The 18,822-nt window shown below is 32.4% G+C and overlaps 2 protein-coding genes and 1 pseudogene across 2 annotated transcripts; 1 reads left to right on the forward strand and 2 right to left on the reverse strand.

The window, feature by feature from the left end:
- Nucleotides 1–494: 494 nt before the first annotated feature.
- LOC131605943 (pathogenesis-related genes transcriptional activator PTI6-like) lies at nucleotides 495–1,531 on the forward strand. The gene has a single exon (XM_058878231.1). The coding sequence runs from the start codon at nucleotides 587–589 to the stop codon at nucleotides 1,529–1,531; it is 945 nt and encodes a 314-aa protein (XP_058734214.1). The 5' UTR covers nucleotides 495–586.
- A 4,515-nt stretch (nucleotides 1,532–6,046) lies between these two features.
- LOC131608089 (mavicyanin-like) lies at nucleotides 6,047–6,987 on the reverse strand. The gene is made up of 2 exons (XM_058880025.1): nucleotides 6,652–6,987; nucleotides 6,047–6,515 (listed from the first exon to the last, which is right to left on the reverse strand). Exons 1-2 carry the CDS (start codon nucleotides 6,830–6,832, stop codon nucleotides 6,283–6,285), a joined length of 414 nt encoding a protein of 137 aa, XP_058736008.1. The 5' UTR covers nucleotides 6,833–6,987; the 3' UTR covers nucleotides 6,047–6,282.
- A 7,161-nt stretch (nucleotides 6,988–14,148) lies between these two features.
- LOC131603696 (arabinogalactan protein 41-like) lies at nucleotides 14,149–15,078 on the reverse strand (annotated as a pseudogene).
- Nucleotides 15,079–18,822: the final 3,744 nt, after the last annotated feature.

An 18,822-nucleotide genomic window follows, 5' to 3' on the forward strand; every position in this document is an offset into this window, starting at 1 on the left:
TAAAAAAAATTACAAGAAACGACCAAATAAATGAATGGCTTAGGTTGTAACTTGTAACCAAAGAAAACAAGGAAAGAGAATGATTATTATGTTGAATATTTATAAGCTAAGCGTGGCAAGTAAATGGTCAATAAACATCCGTTATTTTTATTTTAATCTCTTATTTCCGATCCTATAATATAGGTTAGGTGTAATATTTTTCTGAAGTTGAATTTTTTTTTTTTTTGCCACATCTTAATGTTCTAGAAGATATTACTCACCATTTTTCCACATTTCTAGTAAGGAACTAGTTTATAGGAGAAGAAGCTAGCTATTTTAAACCGTAATTTTTTTTCTACCGTTCCTTCAAATATTCATTCTTATTAAACTTTATAATAAACACTATTTAATCTCATCTTCATCTTCTTCTTATTCTTATTATCATCTCTGACATTTTCTTTCCCTTTATTCTCTTTCCTTCCATTCTCCTTCCCCACCACCAGTGCCCATTTCTCCAACAATTTTTCTTTCTCTCCCAATTCCCTTTTCACTTTTCTTCTCTCTCTCTTTCACCAACATTACTGTCTCCAACAACGTTAACATAAACATGTTTACACCTTCCAACATCATCAAACACACTCGTCATTACCTCAAACAAACCAAACTCATCAACAATATCTATAACATGAACAGTCACTATCCCTATCCCAAAACTGTACGCATACGTTACACCGACGAAGACGCCACCGACTCCTCCTCCGACGATAACCAACCGCCGCGCCGCAGAGTCAAGACTTTCATCAACGAGATCGCCACCATCGCCAACCAGGACAGAAACATTCCGAGGAAAAACAACAGAGTCATCAAGTCTACATCTACACGTAAAATCAAAACCAAAACTAGGGCTCCGGTGATTCAACGGCATCCGGTGGTTAACTCCGGGAAGAAATACCGGGGAGTGAGACAGAGACCTTGGGGGAAATGGTCGGCGGAGATAAGAGATCATAGAATGCGCGTGAGACTGTGGTTAGGAACTTACAACACTGCTGAAGAAGCTGCTAAGGAGTATGATAAAGCCGCCATTAAAATCCGTGGTGCAAATGCGATAACAAATTTTATTCATCCGGTTCAGAACGTTTCCGGTGAAGAATGTGTAAGTAACAACGGTGTATCCGCCACTCCATTACTTGGTCAGTGTAGCACTTCCGAAAGTGAACCCGAAACAGTGAAAGACGATGTTGTTGTTCCGGTTCCAATTAGAGGTGAATGTGACAATGAATGTTCAGTTGTAGAAAATGATAATAAGTTGAAATCTGATTTCGAGTCGGTTTTTCCTATTCCTTGTGATGATTTATTTGATGAATTTGAAAGAAATTTTGGTAATGAGATAGAGATGGAAAAAAACATGTTGTTTTATGCTGATGACGATTTTAGTGGCAAATTTGTTGATACTATGAGTGAGAGTTTGGATTTGAATTGGAAGAGAGATTATGGTATTTTTCAGGATATAGGGGATTTGTTTAGTTTGGATTTTGGTAGAAATAAAGCCTAGTTTTGAAACGGTAGAAATAGGGGTTGCAATTGCAATTAGTTTTTATTGTTTTTTAATTTTGTTTTAGTTTTCATTATGGTGGTACTACTGCATTAGTAATGAGAGGATTAATGTTATAATTTCCGTTTATTAATTGTTACTATCAAGAGCCATCATAGATCGACGTTGTTGCATTGCATCTGATAAATGTTGCATCAATGAGTAAGTAACAGATACTGTTTTATAAGAGTACTTACTACAATGTATCGATTAATGTTTTATATGATATACATAAAATAAAAAAGTAGTACAACATTACAATACAATGGGAGACAAACAACCTTGGAAGTCCCCAAAAAATTGGGACATTCTTTCTCTAAAAAAAAGCAAGCACAAAATAGAGTTCCTCATCCATTCAACCTATTATAAAACAATTAATCAATAAAAATGAGTTTTTTTTTTTACTTAAAATTGACTCATCTCACTAACAATAATGAAATAGAATGTATGCCTCCACCAGAGGTCGTCCATAAAATGTAGGTAGAGAACAAATTAATGCGGGGAGTAGGCACCTTCATCATAATCATAATCGGGACAATTTTACCTTTTTCTTTATAGAGGTAAAGATGACAATGGTGGAAGACTCTACAAATTTCTCCCATACATCCTCATCAATAATAATGACACGTAGAAACATACTAACTAACGTGTCACTGATAGAAACCTTAAACGTGAAAACAAAATGATTAAGAGAAACTATTTTAGTGATATAAACCATTTCGGTGATATAAATCTCAAATGTGATAAAAAATAACAAATGTACTAGTGATATAAACCATTTCAATTATATAAATCTCAATGTGATAAAAGAAGAAAAAACGTACCTCAAACAAATTTTGGTTGAAATAGAGATGATGTTTCAGTTTTTGATGAATATCATGGAAGAGTCTTGATGAGACTGACATTGAAAATTTCCTAGGCTTTCGCGAAAACAATGACAAAAAGAAGTTAGAGCGTAGATAGGTAAATGAAAAGTTAGAGTCTAACTAGTTCTCTGAAGTATTTCATGCAAAAGATAAAGGTAAATGAAAAGTTAGAGTCTAACTAGGTCTCTGAAGTATTTCATGCAAAAGATAAATCACGTTGTTTTACATAAAAAATCGACGTATAGAAAAATATAAAAAGTACCATAACGCCATATTCTAGGAATTCACTTAAAAGATCTATCACGTCGATTTTTGATAAAAACTGAGGAATTTGAATATATAAAATTAAAAAGTAAAAAGGGCTTTTGAAAATAGTAATTTAAAAATATTGATGCAAAATATATCATCTCTCAATTGGACCATGTAACCGATGTTAATACTAATAAAAAAAATATTAACAAAGAAAAAAAGTAACGCTGAAAATACGTAAATTGATAAATACTAAATTATCTTTCAAGTTTCAGCATTTTTACACCTAGCTCATTCTTTAAAACAATATTTTTTTTACAATAATGTTACTCTAAACTCTTTCATTTCACAACCACGATTTTTTAACCCTACCTTCAAAACCTCTTGAATCAATCATCATCCCCTTTACTTACTTTTCTGATCTCTTTGATTATCTTTTTCTACACATCATTTACATTTTTTTTTTTTGTGATTATCCAAACTCTTCCTAAAATATCTTGTATTGAAAATTTTCTTATTTTTCACTTTTCAAAGGTCAACACTTGATCGAGGACAGTAGTGAAGAGGAATTTATATATTAAGCTGGAAATTATATAGCTGGAAATTATTGCATGTGCTAGGATATATTAATTAACTTTAATTTATTAATATTATATGAACAATTCGTTCTCATATCAATCAACCGATGGAGAAAACATGAAATTCAAACATACATGCATCTCTTTCCTTGTTTGATGTATCATATGAAATGATCTAGTTTCATTCAAAAGCTTTCTTTGGTACAATATGTGATAACCATTAGATATAAGGAATGAATGCATCAAAGCATTAATTAATGCAGCTGGTTTTGGTTTCGTTAATTCAGGGAAAAAAGGATTATCAAGTGTCATTATCAAGACTATATGATTTTTTGAACCACATGCACTTTGGATCTTCATCAATTACAGAATTATGTAGCACCGACACCTCTAAAAACAGACGTGTTAATGTCAGTATCGGTGTTGGACACATGTACCAACACTTATAATTACATAAAAATTATTTATTTTTTCAATTTATTATAGACGTCACCGTGTCATTGTCGAAGTGTATTCGGCGTGTTCGTGCTTCTTAGTTAGAGCTTCTTAGTTAGAGAGTGCTGAGGCACTGCTTTGGCATCTTTTCAAGCAGATTGACCCCCACTCTGATACATAAATAATACTAATAGCAGTTAGGTATATGTCCCTAACTCTCTGCATTTGTTCAATGCATTTAACATCATCACTGCTTTTATCATCAGTTTCATGTACAAGTTAAATTAATATTACAATACGTACGGTACATAACTGTTTCAAGAATGCACTTCAACTAATATTATATGTAGTGAATTTAGTAAAAAAAAAAAAATAGTTATTTTGTCCCCTATTATATGGACAAGGTTTGAAAAACCTCAAAAAAAAAATTTTGGATTCGGCTCCTCACATGGCAACCTACCATCAACCACTAGACTATTTATTTTTATTGTCTAATTTCTTGCGTGTATATATTATAATAATTTCTGAAAATATGTTTACTAAATATTTATTTAGGTCCTTTTGTTTTAATATATGTTTTATTATTATTATTATTATTAACTAATAATGTTTTCTTAACTAATTTATTTTCTAAAATTACAAAATCATCACATACCCGTGTGTCCGAACGGATATACAAAATTTAGTGTAAAATTATTTGAATAATATGAATAAAAATAAATAATAAAAATATTTGGAGAATTGAATATTAATCGATAAATTTACAAATCATACTACATCAAAAGAATAAGTGAATTAAGAAAACAAAAAAAATTCACATACAAAAAGTAAAGTGAAAGAACCTGCAAAGAAATAAAATGATATTAGAATAAATAAATAATAGAAGAGGTAATATTATAAAATTGAAACGAAAATTAAATTTAAATATTTAAGTAATTTTGTATTTTTTTTCTAGGCCTCACATAAAGGTTTCATGTCTCCGTGTGAAAAGATGGTAATATTTAATTACTCTTACTCATGCTCATATTTTTTTTTTTTGGTTTTTTCTGTCTATTGTAGGACTTTTTATACAAATATCTACTTGATATGACTCAAATTGTTTTCCCGAATTAATTTCTTTATGTAATAATTGTGTACTTAAAAACATTTTTTTCTAGTTATTTTTACACTTTTAATTACTAAAAATAAAAAATGGGTGGTGTTTTTGGTGCGCATGGGCCCTGGTAACGAGGCGGGTTGGGGACGATTATTATCTCTCCCAAACCCAAACTCAAATTTCCAAACAATTTCCGTTCCCCGCTCCAAACTCAAACGGGGATGGAGAATTAAAACCAAACCCGACCCAAACAGGTTCGGATGTCCCCGCCCCGCCACCATCCATTTATTATTTATTACTTTATAAATAATAAAATGAAACAATTTTAAAAAAATTTCATACATACATTTCAAATATTTTAATTAACAAATACAAATCAAAATATCAAAATTTTAGCGACATATTTAATATTCTAAATTATCAAAAATATATAATAATATAGATAATGAAATAATCGGGCCGGTTCGGGAACGGGTTCAGGGTAGGTATTAGTGTCCTCATTACCTGACCCATCCCCATATTTTGTAATTTGGGAAAATCCAAACTCGAACTCAAATCCAATCAAAACAGATTTTCCCTGTCTACTTCGAAGTAGGTTCGAGTGGGTACCCGCGGGTACGGCTTTTGTTGTCATGTCTACTTTAATCCCAACCAAAGTAAATGGACTACCAAATAAAATTGGATTTCATATCCTCTTGTTGGTTCTATACCCTCTCATATGATAAATTCAAAATATATTTAAGTTTTTTCTTTTTCACTTGTTTCAAATTTTTTAATACAAAACTTATCCTTTCTTTGATCCTATACTTTCCATAAGAAGCTAAATTTAAATAATCCCAAATATTCAATGTAATGAAATTTTTTATTTGAATATTCAACCACAATTTATCATCTCCTAATCTCCTACAGATCTAGTTAGTTTGACTTCAAACTACAAGTTTTAGTAATAAAACTTATAGTATACAGACACTTAAAATTACTGGAATTGATTAATTTTTTATTTGAGTATTCAAATTGATTGTTTTTTAGACCAAACTTCTGATATAAATATTCAAACTAAAATTTTGATCAATTCTAATAATTTCGAGTTTTGCTTTTGCAATTTTTTTAATGCTTTTCATATGAAATGTAGTAATAGAGAACAAGAACGTATGCAAAAATTTGACTAAAACATTAACAACACATAAAAATAATGTGATGCTAGAATTTTTTTATTGATATAGACTACAAAATTAGATGACAACAAAACAATATATTCTAAATACATTAAAGGATTCACATTCACAATGCAAAGTAGGGGCATATTCAAAATGCCACACAACAAAAATTATTTATGTTACAACAACAAAAAAAATTGTGCCCAAAATCTACCTATACATATACATATATATACAATTGATGGACTAATTAAATACATATAATATTATTAATAGAGTGCAAGCCTAAAGAAATTATAATAACTTAAAATGATAACATATATATTTATCATTAGATGAGGGTTTTCCTTGATGTTTTTCCTTGAGAAACTTTAACAAAAAGTTTTTGACCAAGTTCACAACGTTTGCCAACAGAACAAAAGAAATAATAATCACCAGGTTTGTCTAAAGAAACCGTTGAGTTTCCTCTGAAGTATGTGCGGATGGTATTTCTGTTTGTGCAATTACCAAAATCGTCCTTGTTTACATGAAGAACTGTGCCAAGCCCTGGATGGTACTTGAAAACTGCAACATTTTAACATAAATTTTTAAGATAGTAATATATTGTATAATACTACGATAAAAATGTGTCTGGTGTCTGACATGCAACATGTAACAGTGTATCGTGTATGTAGAAAAATTTAAGATGGTTGAGACATACGGAGTTTATCACCGACAACGAAGGTTCGGTTCTTTGCCCAATCCTCATAATACGTATTGTAACCAGGCAAATTCCAACCCAGTTTGTCTCCAACAATGTGTGTTGTTGAATTTACATATACAAATATAATAAAACCAGTCATGACAAATATGATGAAACTAAGGTGCATTTTCTCAGCCATTTCCTTTCCTTGTTTATGTTTGTATCGCTTGTTTTATTCGTTAGCTTGTGATGATGATATTGATATTGTAATATTAAACCAAAAGGTGATATTGAATCATAGAAATTGACATTCACCTTTTTATGGTTTTTTATTTTGGAAAGTTACTTTTGTTGACCTAGTCAAACCGTTGATTAGATACGAGAATGGCTAAGTTTCAAATCTTAAATGAGGATGTTGCCTAAATTCTGGTCGAATTGAAGGGATGGGAGCGCTTTATATATGATTCACTCACTAACACAATCAACAATATACACTAGATATTTGGCATGTTTAACTCTGCTTTGTTATATTTTAGTCATAAGTTTAACCAATAGGAGCCATATTTTATAATACGGTATATCTATGACTAGATAAAAATATTAAAAAGTATAACACAATATATATTTATTTTGATGCTTAAATAAAACACGTATTTAAATGAAGGAGTAAAGTGAGAAATGTAAAATCACATGTTAGAAAAAGCTTGTACAATATTTTTATAGGTTTCTTTCCTCGGACATAATCATACTAGAGACAATAAATTTTATTTTATTTTGCTCTAAGTGGGCCTAAACCCAACAAATAGAAAAACTACACACAATCAATAAAATTATTATGACTATTGTGTTTTTAGAAAGAAATTAAGTATAAAATCTAGATATTCATCATAATGACAAACCCTTTCTATATGGCTAGTTTCTTGCTTTGTAAGAGCATCTGCACATGTATTAGCTGTTAGAAGCTAGTAATTTATTTTTTCAGTAGGAATTTATGTGTTCGATAAGGTTATGTTCGACCTAGTTGAAGTAAGTAATGTAGTAGTAAGTTGCATTCGACAGAGTTGAATACTACTATATGTACTTTATATGTTTTGGTTGCCTATAAATAGGCAAGTTATGATGTAAATAAGCAACAACTTCACAATAATATTTTCCCCTCTTCTCAATATAGTTTCTCTCCCTTCTTCTTCTTCTTCTTCTTAAATTTCTCGAAACCCTAATTGTTCCAACAAATTGATATCAACGATCCCAATTTCGATCATACAAATTTTGTAATGGCAAATTGAAACACAACATCAACGTAATTTCTAGCGAATCCACCAGCTTCCAAAAGTGAGAATTACGAACGGTGGATTGTGTAGATGAAGGTCATCTTCAGATTTCAAGAAGTGGCTTAAATCATGAGTGATGACGTATCTGCGTTAAATGCGAATGCAAATGATGTTCAGAAAGCTGCGCACAAGGAACAAAGAAATAAAATGGAAAAGCTTTTTTCTTGATTCACAAGTGTGTAGATCCAAATGTGTTCAAAAAGATCTTTGAAGAAGAAACGCCTAAAGGAGCGTGGGACAAGTTGAATTGTAGGGTGAAGATGAAAAACTGAAGATGGTGAAGTTGCAGACGTTGAGAAGGTTGTTTGAGATAACACAGATGAAAGAAGATAAATTAGTTGGTGATTTCTTCTCAAGATTATTGTTACTCACCAACCAAACAATTGTGTGTGGTGAATGTATCAACGACTTGCAAAAGATTGAGAAAGTGTTGAGATCTCTAACTGCAAATTTTGATTATGTTGTAGTGTTTATTGAGAAGTCAAAGAACCTAGATGAGATGAAGTTAGAAGAACTTCAAGCTTAATTAGACGCTCATGATATGAGGCAGAAGCATATGAACTCAAAAAGGAAGAAGGTGACGGAATAACACGACAAACAAGATTCATTAAGAAGTTTGGAAAAGAAAAGATGAAGCAAAGAAAGAATCTTGCTAATGATGGGAAGTCGGGAAAGAATTCAAACAATCACTCTGATTCAATCAAGAAAGGCATGAGCAACAATTATTCGGAGAAGAAAGTTGACATGAAGGAGGTGCAGCGTTACGACTGTCAAGGATTTAGTCATTACGCGTGAGATTGCTGGAGAAAAAAGGAAGCAAGAGCAAAAGATAATGAAGAAGTGCAATATGCACATATGTTGGAGAAAGTGACTCTTATGATAAGCTATTTATGGTAAATACTCAGTCTAGTAATGAACAAACCAATATGTGGTATATGGATTCAGGATGCAGTAATCACATGACTGGTAATAAAAAATGGTTCACCAAATTAGATGAATCAATAAAGAAAGTCATCAGGTTTGCAAATGGCAGACACATCACATGAGGTAGAAAAAGAATCATATTTGTGGTTAGAAAAGATGGTTGGAAAGCCAATATCACTAGTTTGTTGTATATACCTTCGATGACAAGTAATTTGATAAGTATATGTCAATTACTTGCAAAAGGGTGCAACATGAAGTTAGAGAAGAATCTGATGAGGGTGTATAATGGCGAAGGAAGGATGATTCTGAAAGTACCATTGGCAGATAACAAGACCTCAAAATTAGAGATCAACACAGTTGATCATGAATGTCTAAATTCAGCTGTCAATGAAGACAAAGACTGAATGTGACATCATAGGTATGGACAACTAAACTTCATAAGTCTAGGTATGCTTAACTTGAAGAAGATGGTGTATTTCTTATCTCAGGTAAAGGAACCAAGTCAAATGTGTGAGGAGTGCTGCTAAGTATAACGGCCTAGGAAATCATTCAAACATGAGTTGCCCATGGGGTTGAAGGAAAAACTCGAGCTTGTCCACTTTGATGTGTGTGGAATTTTTGAAGTCAGGTCAAATGGAGGTAATTGCTATTTATTGACATTCATAAATGAATTCACCAGATATATATATATATATATATATATATATATATATATATATATATATATATATATATGGATTTATCTTATTGGAAAAAAGAGTAAGGTATTCACACCGTTCAAGAAGTTTTAAATTTTATGTCGAGAAACAAAGTGGATGCAAGCTAAAGAAACTGAGAACGAATGACGGAGGTATAAAGAATGAGGTCATTGCCCCCTATACACCTCAACATAATGGTATAGCTGAGAGAAGAAATATATGTATTATGAACATGACCAAGAGTATGTTGAAAGCTAAAGAAATGTCAAAGAGATTTTAAGGTGAAGCAACTTCGATAGTAGTATACATTCTAAATAGATGTCCAGCCAAGAAGATAGTCAAGAAGACACCTTATCAGGCTTGGACATGAGTGAAGCCACGTGTTACTCATCTTAGAGTTTTTGGATCAATGTGCTTCAGGCACGTACATGAACAATTGAGGAATAAGCTAGATAATCGAAGTCAGGCCATGATGCTCATAGGTTATCATTCGAGTGGTGCGTACAAGTTGTAGACTCCAACTGATGATAAACTAGTGATCATTAAGGATGTATTAGTGGATAAAATCAAAGGGTGGAATTGGACTCAGGGTCAGTACGACATAAGTAAGATATAATCACAATTATGCTTGAAGAAGACCAACAACCTGAAGCCACGACCTCCGAATATGAAGAATCACTTCAACATAATGTTAGAAGGTTAGCTAGAACGAGAATTGAGTCGACAAGGCTAGCTGGATATGATAGATTTTTAGATCAGGCAATCGATGCAGATGGTGACTTCATCATAGAAGTAATGAAGATAATTAAAACAGAACTAATCAATTTGGATCAAGCCATGAATTAATCAAATTGGTTGCCATCTTAGATATGTGATCATTGACGCAAAGATACCCCTTGCTATAACTTCAAAAAAAATCAGGAGAATGTGTGTGGCATTGAATGCCAAAACAATGGATCCATGCTAACCTAGAGTTATTAATGTTTGACAGATTCCAAGGTCTTGCTTATATATACCAGTTAGTTTTGGGTTAATTGCTTATATAATTGTCATTTTCTTCAAACTAACACTTATTATAAACCAGAAGAATTATTTTTTCTAATTACATAAACTAATTATTTAAACAAAAAAGTAAACTAATTAATAATATTTATGTTTTTTTCTAATTACAAAAACTATTTTATATTATTTATATTATTTTTTCTAAACTTGATATTTATGATAATGTATAATTATTTTTGAGCTTAAAGGTAGTGCACTATCAGTGTAAATTTTTTTTACACAGTCAGTAGATCACGACCCTTGAAAATAAATACTTTAAATATTATTTAAATAAAAAATCAAACATTTATAAAAATTAACGATTTGGATTTCACTGACAGTGTAAAACTGTTTTACACTGTCAGTATATTTTCATTAAATCTTTTTTTTATATAAATTCAATGAATAAATTTTATTAAAAATATTATTCTCCATTCTGAGTGTAATAGATATGTAGACGATATAAAATAATTCTATACTATTATCTAATAGAAAATCAACAACCTTTATGCATTAAAATTTATTTTTAAATAAAAATTGAATCAGTTGATAGTATGAAATTAATTTCGAATACATCACTCATTTGTTTAACATTTTTAAACACAAGGGTTTTAGCTTTTAATCGAAAATCTTCAAATCTTACCCTAAAACCCTAAAATTCGAGCATGGATGAAGGTGGTGCTAAACCAGTATGCGGCCAAGAAGCTCTTGATCTGCTAAATTGCGTAGCAGAATCTCCATCGTATGATCATGATAAATGCCTCGCCCTTTTGAATTCATTGCGCGAGTGCGTTCTCGCCAAGGTACTCTTTTTCCTCTCATATCCATTGCCGAATTGCTCTATCGTTTTTGAGTTAATGCGAGTTAGTTTTGAACCTTGTGGAAGTATGTTAAGGAAATTTTTGTTTTTATGATCTCTGTTCGAAAAGAGTTAGGATTTTTTTCTTTTCCAATTTCATTTGTGAGGGTAAGTTCAATTTTAGGTCTTTTGAGCTTTTGGTAAAGTTTGAAATGTGTTGGTTGTTGTTTGGTTGTATTTTGTATATTTTCTCAATTCCTGCATTTTATTCTTATGAAGCCCCATTGTTGCATACTTGCATCTAACTCTAAGCTTAAAAGAGGAGCGGTATCCCTTTTTTTCAGTCAAAGATGCGGGAGTGGGAGGATTGAGTTCTTCCTTCAATCGTAGAGGAGGTGGTTCTTCCCCTCCCCTTGACTGATTCAACATGTGCCACTGCCACGTACCCCACCAATTGAATCAGGAAGAAACATGGTTTGATTAGGGCGGTCACACCCAGGTCCAATAAGGCAACTTTTCATGCCTTGTGGCATTATGTGGCCCGATGTTGGGTGCTCGCCCATTATTGATGTGACTTTCTCGGTTTGTGCCCTTTTGGGCTATTCCATCCCGATTCCCGGGTCAACTGTAAAATTATCATAATCCATTTTCTATCCATGAATTCCTTACATTCTTATAGCATCATTTCATGGTTTTTGAATAGGATCTTGCTAACCGATGTTCATCAAAGAATCAATAAATAGGAATTCTTCAATAATTTCCTTAAGAACACTAGGTAGCATTTCCCTTTTAAATATTGGTAATATAGGGGATCTAAGAAGCCAATGGTCAATTTGGGGTGTTTTTAGCTATGGAAGTTTGATGAAGTACTGGATTTGCCTTATTTGACCTTACCCCTCTAAGATAGTTAGCTGGGATCAACAATAATAGACCAGGTATGGGCATCATGTGAATCACACTTGTTCTGGTATGTAAAACAAATTGAAAACACTTTAATCAGAATGCATTATTTGTTGTCATTGTCCTCGCTAGATGCATACAGTCATGCATTTAAGACTTAACTATTAATGGCTTTGCCTTTGTCTTCCCTTTCCACTCAATTGCTTGATGTAAATCAGTTCATGCATGCAGAATTGTGGATATATGATCAGAGTTGTGTCATTTAATGTTTTCTTTTCTTTTGGTTGAGTTTGTTTTTTTTTCTTTTTCTGATTCAACAGAAAGTGAAGAAATTTTCCTTAGCTGGTCAGGAACAACAAGAAACTAATCCAAGCAGCAAGAAGGCCTAATTGTGTATTGGTATCGTAGCTTCATGTATCATCTACTCCCAGGAACCTCTTTCACTTTTACCATTTGATCACTATTTTGATGTGCAAAAGTTGTATACTTTCACATATACACAAATAATTCAGAATTTGATAATTTTTTTCGGTTTCTAGTGTAGTGTTGAATGGAAAAGGTGAAATTGATGACATGCACCTTTCACTGTATACTTTCACATATCCACAAATAATTCAAATATTGATAATTTTTCCGGTTCCTAGTATAGTGTTGAATGGAAAGGTGAAATTGATGACATGCACCTATCATCACTTGATGTTATGTTTACTTTCTTCCTCACCTTATTCATAATTGGTAGCCTAGGATTAATGTAAAATATTTCCAGTTTACCTCAGTTTGCTTAGACCCAACTTTTGCAAGTTGAAGTTGAATTATGATTGTTCCAGTATAATTAATATGTATTCTTTTTGTTAAATGTCATTCGTCTCTCAACTCAAAAGTTTGCCAAAGGAGGTTGCCCTTACATAATTATATACCTCATATAATTATATACCTCATACCTAGCATGAACCTTTGTCAAATTGCCGTCTTTAATCTGGCTCTAATACTATGTTAAATATGTTTGAATCTCGATCGCAGAAGCTAGCAAGAGGATGAGCTTGTCTTCATAATTATACATTTAACAGCTCAGAATCCTAAACAATACGAGATTTCAGACAAACTTGAACAATCAAATATATATATATATATATATATATATATATATATATATATATATATATATATATATATATATATATATATATATATATATATTTATATATATATATATAAGGGAAAAGATATTCATACACCAGTTTCTACACCCACACCGTACTATTATACATAATATTTAGTAATTTTGTTTTTTTAATAATTTAATTTTTTGATTTCTGTGCAAAAGTATAGTATCTTGGTATTATGTACGGTGTAATGGTACATGGTGTATGCAAAAGGTGTAAACATAGCACACCTCATATATATATATATGAACATTTTTTTCTTCTTTTGGTCGATTATACGATGTGTTTGTAATTATTGTTATTGTCTTGCTGCTATTGTCTCAGCTGTACTTGATTGTAAGCTATTAGCAGCTCAACTAGACTACTAGAGTGTTTCAATGTCACAATAATGATAGGCGACATGTGAACATTGTAGCCCCATTTCCTCATAAATATTCTTGCTAGGTTGTCAAAAATATTCTTGCTACGTTGTCAAAAATTGTAGGATCAAAAACTTAGATGGGTCATATCCAACTTTCATAATGTTTGGATTGCGAAACTTTGACACACTTCTCACTTTTGCAAGTCCTCTAATTAGGTATAATTCATTCACAAATGCTACTTGTTCATAAATTTGGTAATGCATGCAGTAAAATTAACAAAACAAAAAGACGATGATATTAAATCACCAAGACAAAAATCACATTGACGAGATTGCAATAATAATATTACATAGATCCATCATCACTTACACAAATGGGACATTGCTACTAAACTACAATCCAACCCTCTAAACTCACGCATCACATTCTTTAATTCACTAGAAAAACAAACACCTCTCAATCTATATCATCATTATTACATTACATATTTCTCCTCCGCGTTCTACAAACACGTTCATTATTAATCATAAATAAAATTTAAAAAACAAAACACATCTCTCTCACATTATCAACATGCAATTCACAAGGTAGATGAAATATCCGCCGAATGAATGATATAGGTGAGTACCAACGCCAACAACATCAACAAATAAGCTATTCCTTGATCAACCGATGAACCTGAAAATTAATCCGAAATATAAACAATGTAAGTGCATAATATCGCAACTGATTTTGATTTTTACATTAAATTGAAATTTATGTGTATATATAAGATCCAGATCTAGAAAAAATAGATCTGGTAAATTAGATCTGAGAAGAAGAGAAATAGAGAAAAATGTTACCGTCGCTGGTGGGAGCAGGTGCAGGGGAAGGAGATTGAGCGTGAACAGCGGCGGGGAAGGAAAGAGCGAAAATGAGGGTGGCGATGATAGCCACAATCCGAATCCGAATGAATGTTTAGAAGAAGCCATAACGGAAAATGCGAATATAGTAATGTATGTGATAGATAGGTTTTAGATTTGTGAAATTTTTGTGTGTTTCTCTGCGGCGTCTCTGTTGAAAACGCTGCAGAGAGAGAAATGATGATGGAGAGAGAGAGAGAGGGAGGAACGACGGAGAGTGATGAGCGGTTTAAAAGGCGGTTATTGGAGGTGTGTGAGGGAGAGAGAAAAGAGGAGAGAGGCAACCGGTTAAACCGGTAAAGAAGGAAAATGCCATATTTGAATTAAGTGGTGGGGTTGAGTATACAGCCTTGTGTTTCGGTAACCCATGTGATTAGATTACCCTTTGGGTTGGTTTTTTTTTTTATATTTCAAAATTGGATTCTCTTATCTTTCGCTATCGTATCTGACATGCAGCTTTTGGCGCCATGTGCATTTGCCTCGTGATATAATATCATTATCATATGTATTGTTGGTTAAATTGGTTAAATTTTGAGTAGTGATTAAATTTAATGGATGTTACTCAATTCGTAATACAAATTTGAGCTTGGAAGTGTTAGAATTGATGTTCGAATTTTAAAATTTTGAAAAGGAGAAGTTGTCTTTTAAGTGTTTGTAAAAAAAAGTGTCTTTTAAGTGTAACTAGGTTTTTGAAATAAAAGGGTTAATCACATAGTTGGTCTCAAGAGTCAAAAAAGGTGAAAATAAATCGAGGTCAAGCCGAAGAAACAAATAACCAAATTAACGATGAGATTTTGTTAAAAAAAGCATTCTCGTCCAATTATATGATATAATTTTGTTACTATTCCAGTGCACAAAACACAAAATTGATGATATAAAGGTAAAGAGTTCTTCCGATGTAGTGGTAAGAGTTTTTGATGCGGTGGAGTGAGAGCACTAAGCCGCAAGGTTAGTACTCTAGTGCACAAATTAGTGAGGTCGAAGAGCTTATATATGAGGGGCGGTTAAAAGTGCTCTTGTTTGACTCGGTATGAGATGAAAGAGAGTGTTCGATTAGATTTGACGAATGATGATGGGAAGACAAATTAAATCTAATGTGCGACTTTTTGGCGAAAGTCAACCTATTTGTGTTCCACTTTGAGGACATTATGGATTAGGTCGCTCGAGTTAGGTAGGTTTTATTGGGTTGTTGGACCGATCAAGAATAGTTATACCTCGAGTCATTGCTATCATTTGTGAAGTTAGGATTATGAAGAAAATCTTGAGATCAACCCCTAGACCAGCCTTCTTGGCTACATCGATGTGCTAGGGCTGATCCCTTTCTTGGGGTCGTGATAAGGGAGTGGAAGTGGGTGTCCTAAAAAGCATGCACATTAAATGCATGGCTTGTATTCTTTCTATTCTTAGTTGTAGATTTGCCTATTTTGATTACCTATAAAAATGAGTTTAGTACCAATAATTTGTTATTTTGCTTCTTTGTCAAAACGTCATATACTTTCTTTCTCTTGGCTATGCTCCCTTACATTTTAAAAACGAGTCTAGTGGTTTGTTGCATGTTTCCTTGAAATTTCTTTCTCTCACTTACACGATGTTTATGGGTTTCTAATGATTCTTCTTCAATCCATTTGACTTCAACTTCACTGTTTCTTGAGGTAATACTTCCTTCCTTTACCCTTTCAGTTGTTCCCCCTTATTTCTTAGTCATGGCCAATATAGTAAACCTGAATATTGCATTTGTGGATTTATATAGTAGAGATGGTATAAATGACGCTTCCTCGCACACGAGGGTTGTTGACCCTGAGATATTGGATGTGATTCCCTTAGAGGAGATACACCATGTCGTAGATTTTATAGAGATTATTGAGAGTTCAGACGCTATGGGGAGTTTTAAAGGTAATGTTGCCGGATTTGAAGGTCGCTAAGATGAGGAGGACTCAAGGTGAATGCAGAGGGAGACAAGGGATTAAACTCGACTAGGCTCGGCATCACAGAGGTCGGTCAAGGTTTTACTTTCCTCAAGTTACCCATAGTAGACATGGAGTTGGCCGGGGAATATTGGGGTGATCAAAAAGTTCCTTATTCAATAATGTTTTTGGGATATCCATAAGTTTGACATTTAAATAGCTTGGTATATTTTAGATAAATTTGTTTAAATATTCTACTTGATATTACTTTAAATTACAATAAAAGAATATTTCACAATATACCAAGTATATAAACAACTCTCACCAATATAAAGTTGTTGATGAACTAATATAATTAAAATTTTAAACCAAAAATAATATATTTCTAAAATTTGACTATTTGCTTAAAACAAAATAAAAGACCTATTTTATAATAAAAAGTTCAAATTCACGTGTGATGATCATTAATAATCAGTTAAAAAAATTTAATCACAAATAATAGCATTAAATTTGTTATTCTTATGTATTTCGAAGAGATGAAGCCAAATAATCGTACCACCTTGATAGTTGCATTGCGCGTTGAAAAATTCCACCACAAAGAAAAAGAAGTACTGACTCTGTGTATACACATTTAAAAATGAATGGTAAAAATCTCACTTTCAGATTTTCATACGTAAACAAAAATTGTAGGCCCTGGGCAAAGGCCTTGTTTTTCTGTCTCTAGGGTCGTGCCTACGTCCATTCCTTCTCCTAAGGAAATTAGTAATTGTAAAGTACCACATAGTTGAGTTATGGAATCATTGAACGCTTGAAAATTTAACTCTTTGTAAGGAAATAATATATATTTATGTAGTCTCATCTCCTTGAAGAAACTAGTGTACATGATGTCCCATGAGTTTCTCTTGTCAATCAAAATCCTTAGTACCACGAGGTTTGCCATAGTAGTGGTTATCACCAACAGAAGCATTTTGTTGGGAATTCCATCTACCTTGTTGTTGTCTAGAAGCCAATGGATGATCTTTCATTTTTCGGTTCCTCTTCGTTCGCATGTGATTCTGGGGCATTTCTCTTCATATATCTCTTGACCCGTTCTTTCGACATGGATGATTCTTTGATGATCGAAGAGATGACGAGGTAAGGTAAAAGTACGACGACCGAAATTGAAGTGGTGATTCCAATGGTAGGATCGGGAGTTTCCACTGCCGACTGACAAAATCGTTGACGAAATAGCATAAAGAAAAATATCAGATGAATTTGAAGTGGAAATGTGCGAGAAACGGAAGTTGATTCTCACATATGACACTATTATTCTTGCGAGGAACAATAAATCAATGATGTAGAGGTAAAAAAGTTATTCCAATGCGGTGGTACGAGTTTCCGATGCGGTGGACTGGTAGTAAATCTACAATACTAGCACTTCAACGCTCAAGTCAATGTGATTAAAGAGGTGTAAAGAAGTAAGAATGAAAGAACAATGCCTATTGCACTGCGTGAAAGAGCTTATAATCGCCCCGCTAGGTTCGGCGTGAGATGTGGGAAACCAACATATTAGGTCTGACAATCGATGATGGGTAAAAAGACCAGATTTGATGCGTAACTTTTTCGAAAGATCTACATTTTTACATTCTACTTTGAGAATATTCTAGATTTGGTCGTTCAAGTTAGGTCGATCTTATTGGAACATTGACCCAACCCATAATAATTACACATAGACAATGTTCTTGTCAAAGTTTTTTTCATTCCAAAAAGTAATATATCTTGTATTAAATATAAAATAAATGAGTTGGAGTTTTTTTTTCAAAAATTACACCAGTTAATATATTATATATGTATGAGAAATGATAATTAACTCACAAATTTATCAAGTTTATATTACACCAGCTAATATATGTATGAGTAATATATCTTGTATTAACTATAAAATAAATGAGTTGATGTTTTAATACCTTGTTCATTCTATTAAAACATCACAAGTTTATATTATTTTTGTATAAACAAAAAAATAATAATGGTGAAAAACTCATACAAACAATAGTGAAATTTCAATTTTAAATTTAAATATTAGTAACTTAAGAATATCAATACAACTCAAGCTCCGCACAAACTGTAGTCTTGGATTTAAAAAAAAATTGTTAGCTAATATTATTATATACGTTACGTAATAA

This window comes from Vicia villosa, linkage group LG5, assembly GCF_029867415.1.
Source record: "Vicia villosa cultivar HV-30 ecotype Madison, WI linkage group LG5, Vvil1.0, whole genome shotgun sequence".
NCBI lineage: Eukaryota > Viridiplantae > Streptophyta > Magnoliopsida > Fabales > Fabaceae > Vicia > Vicia villosa.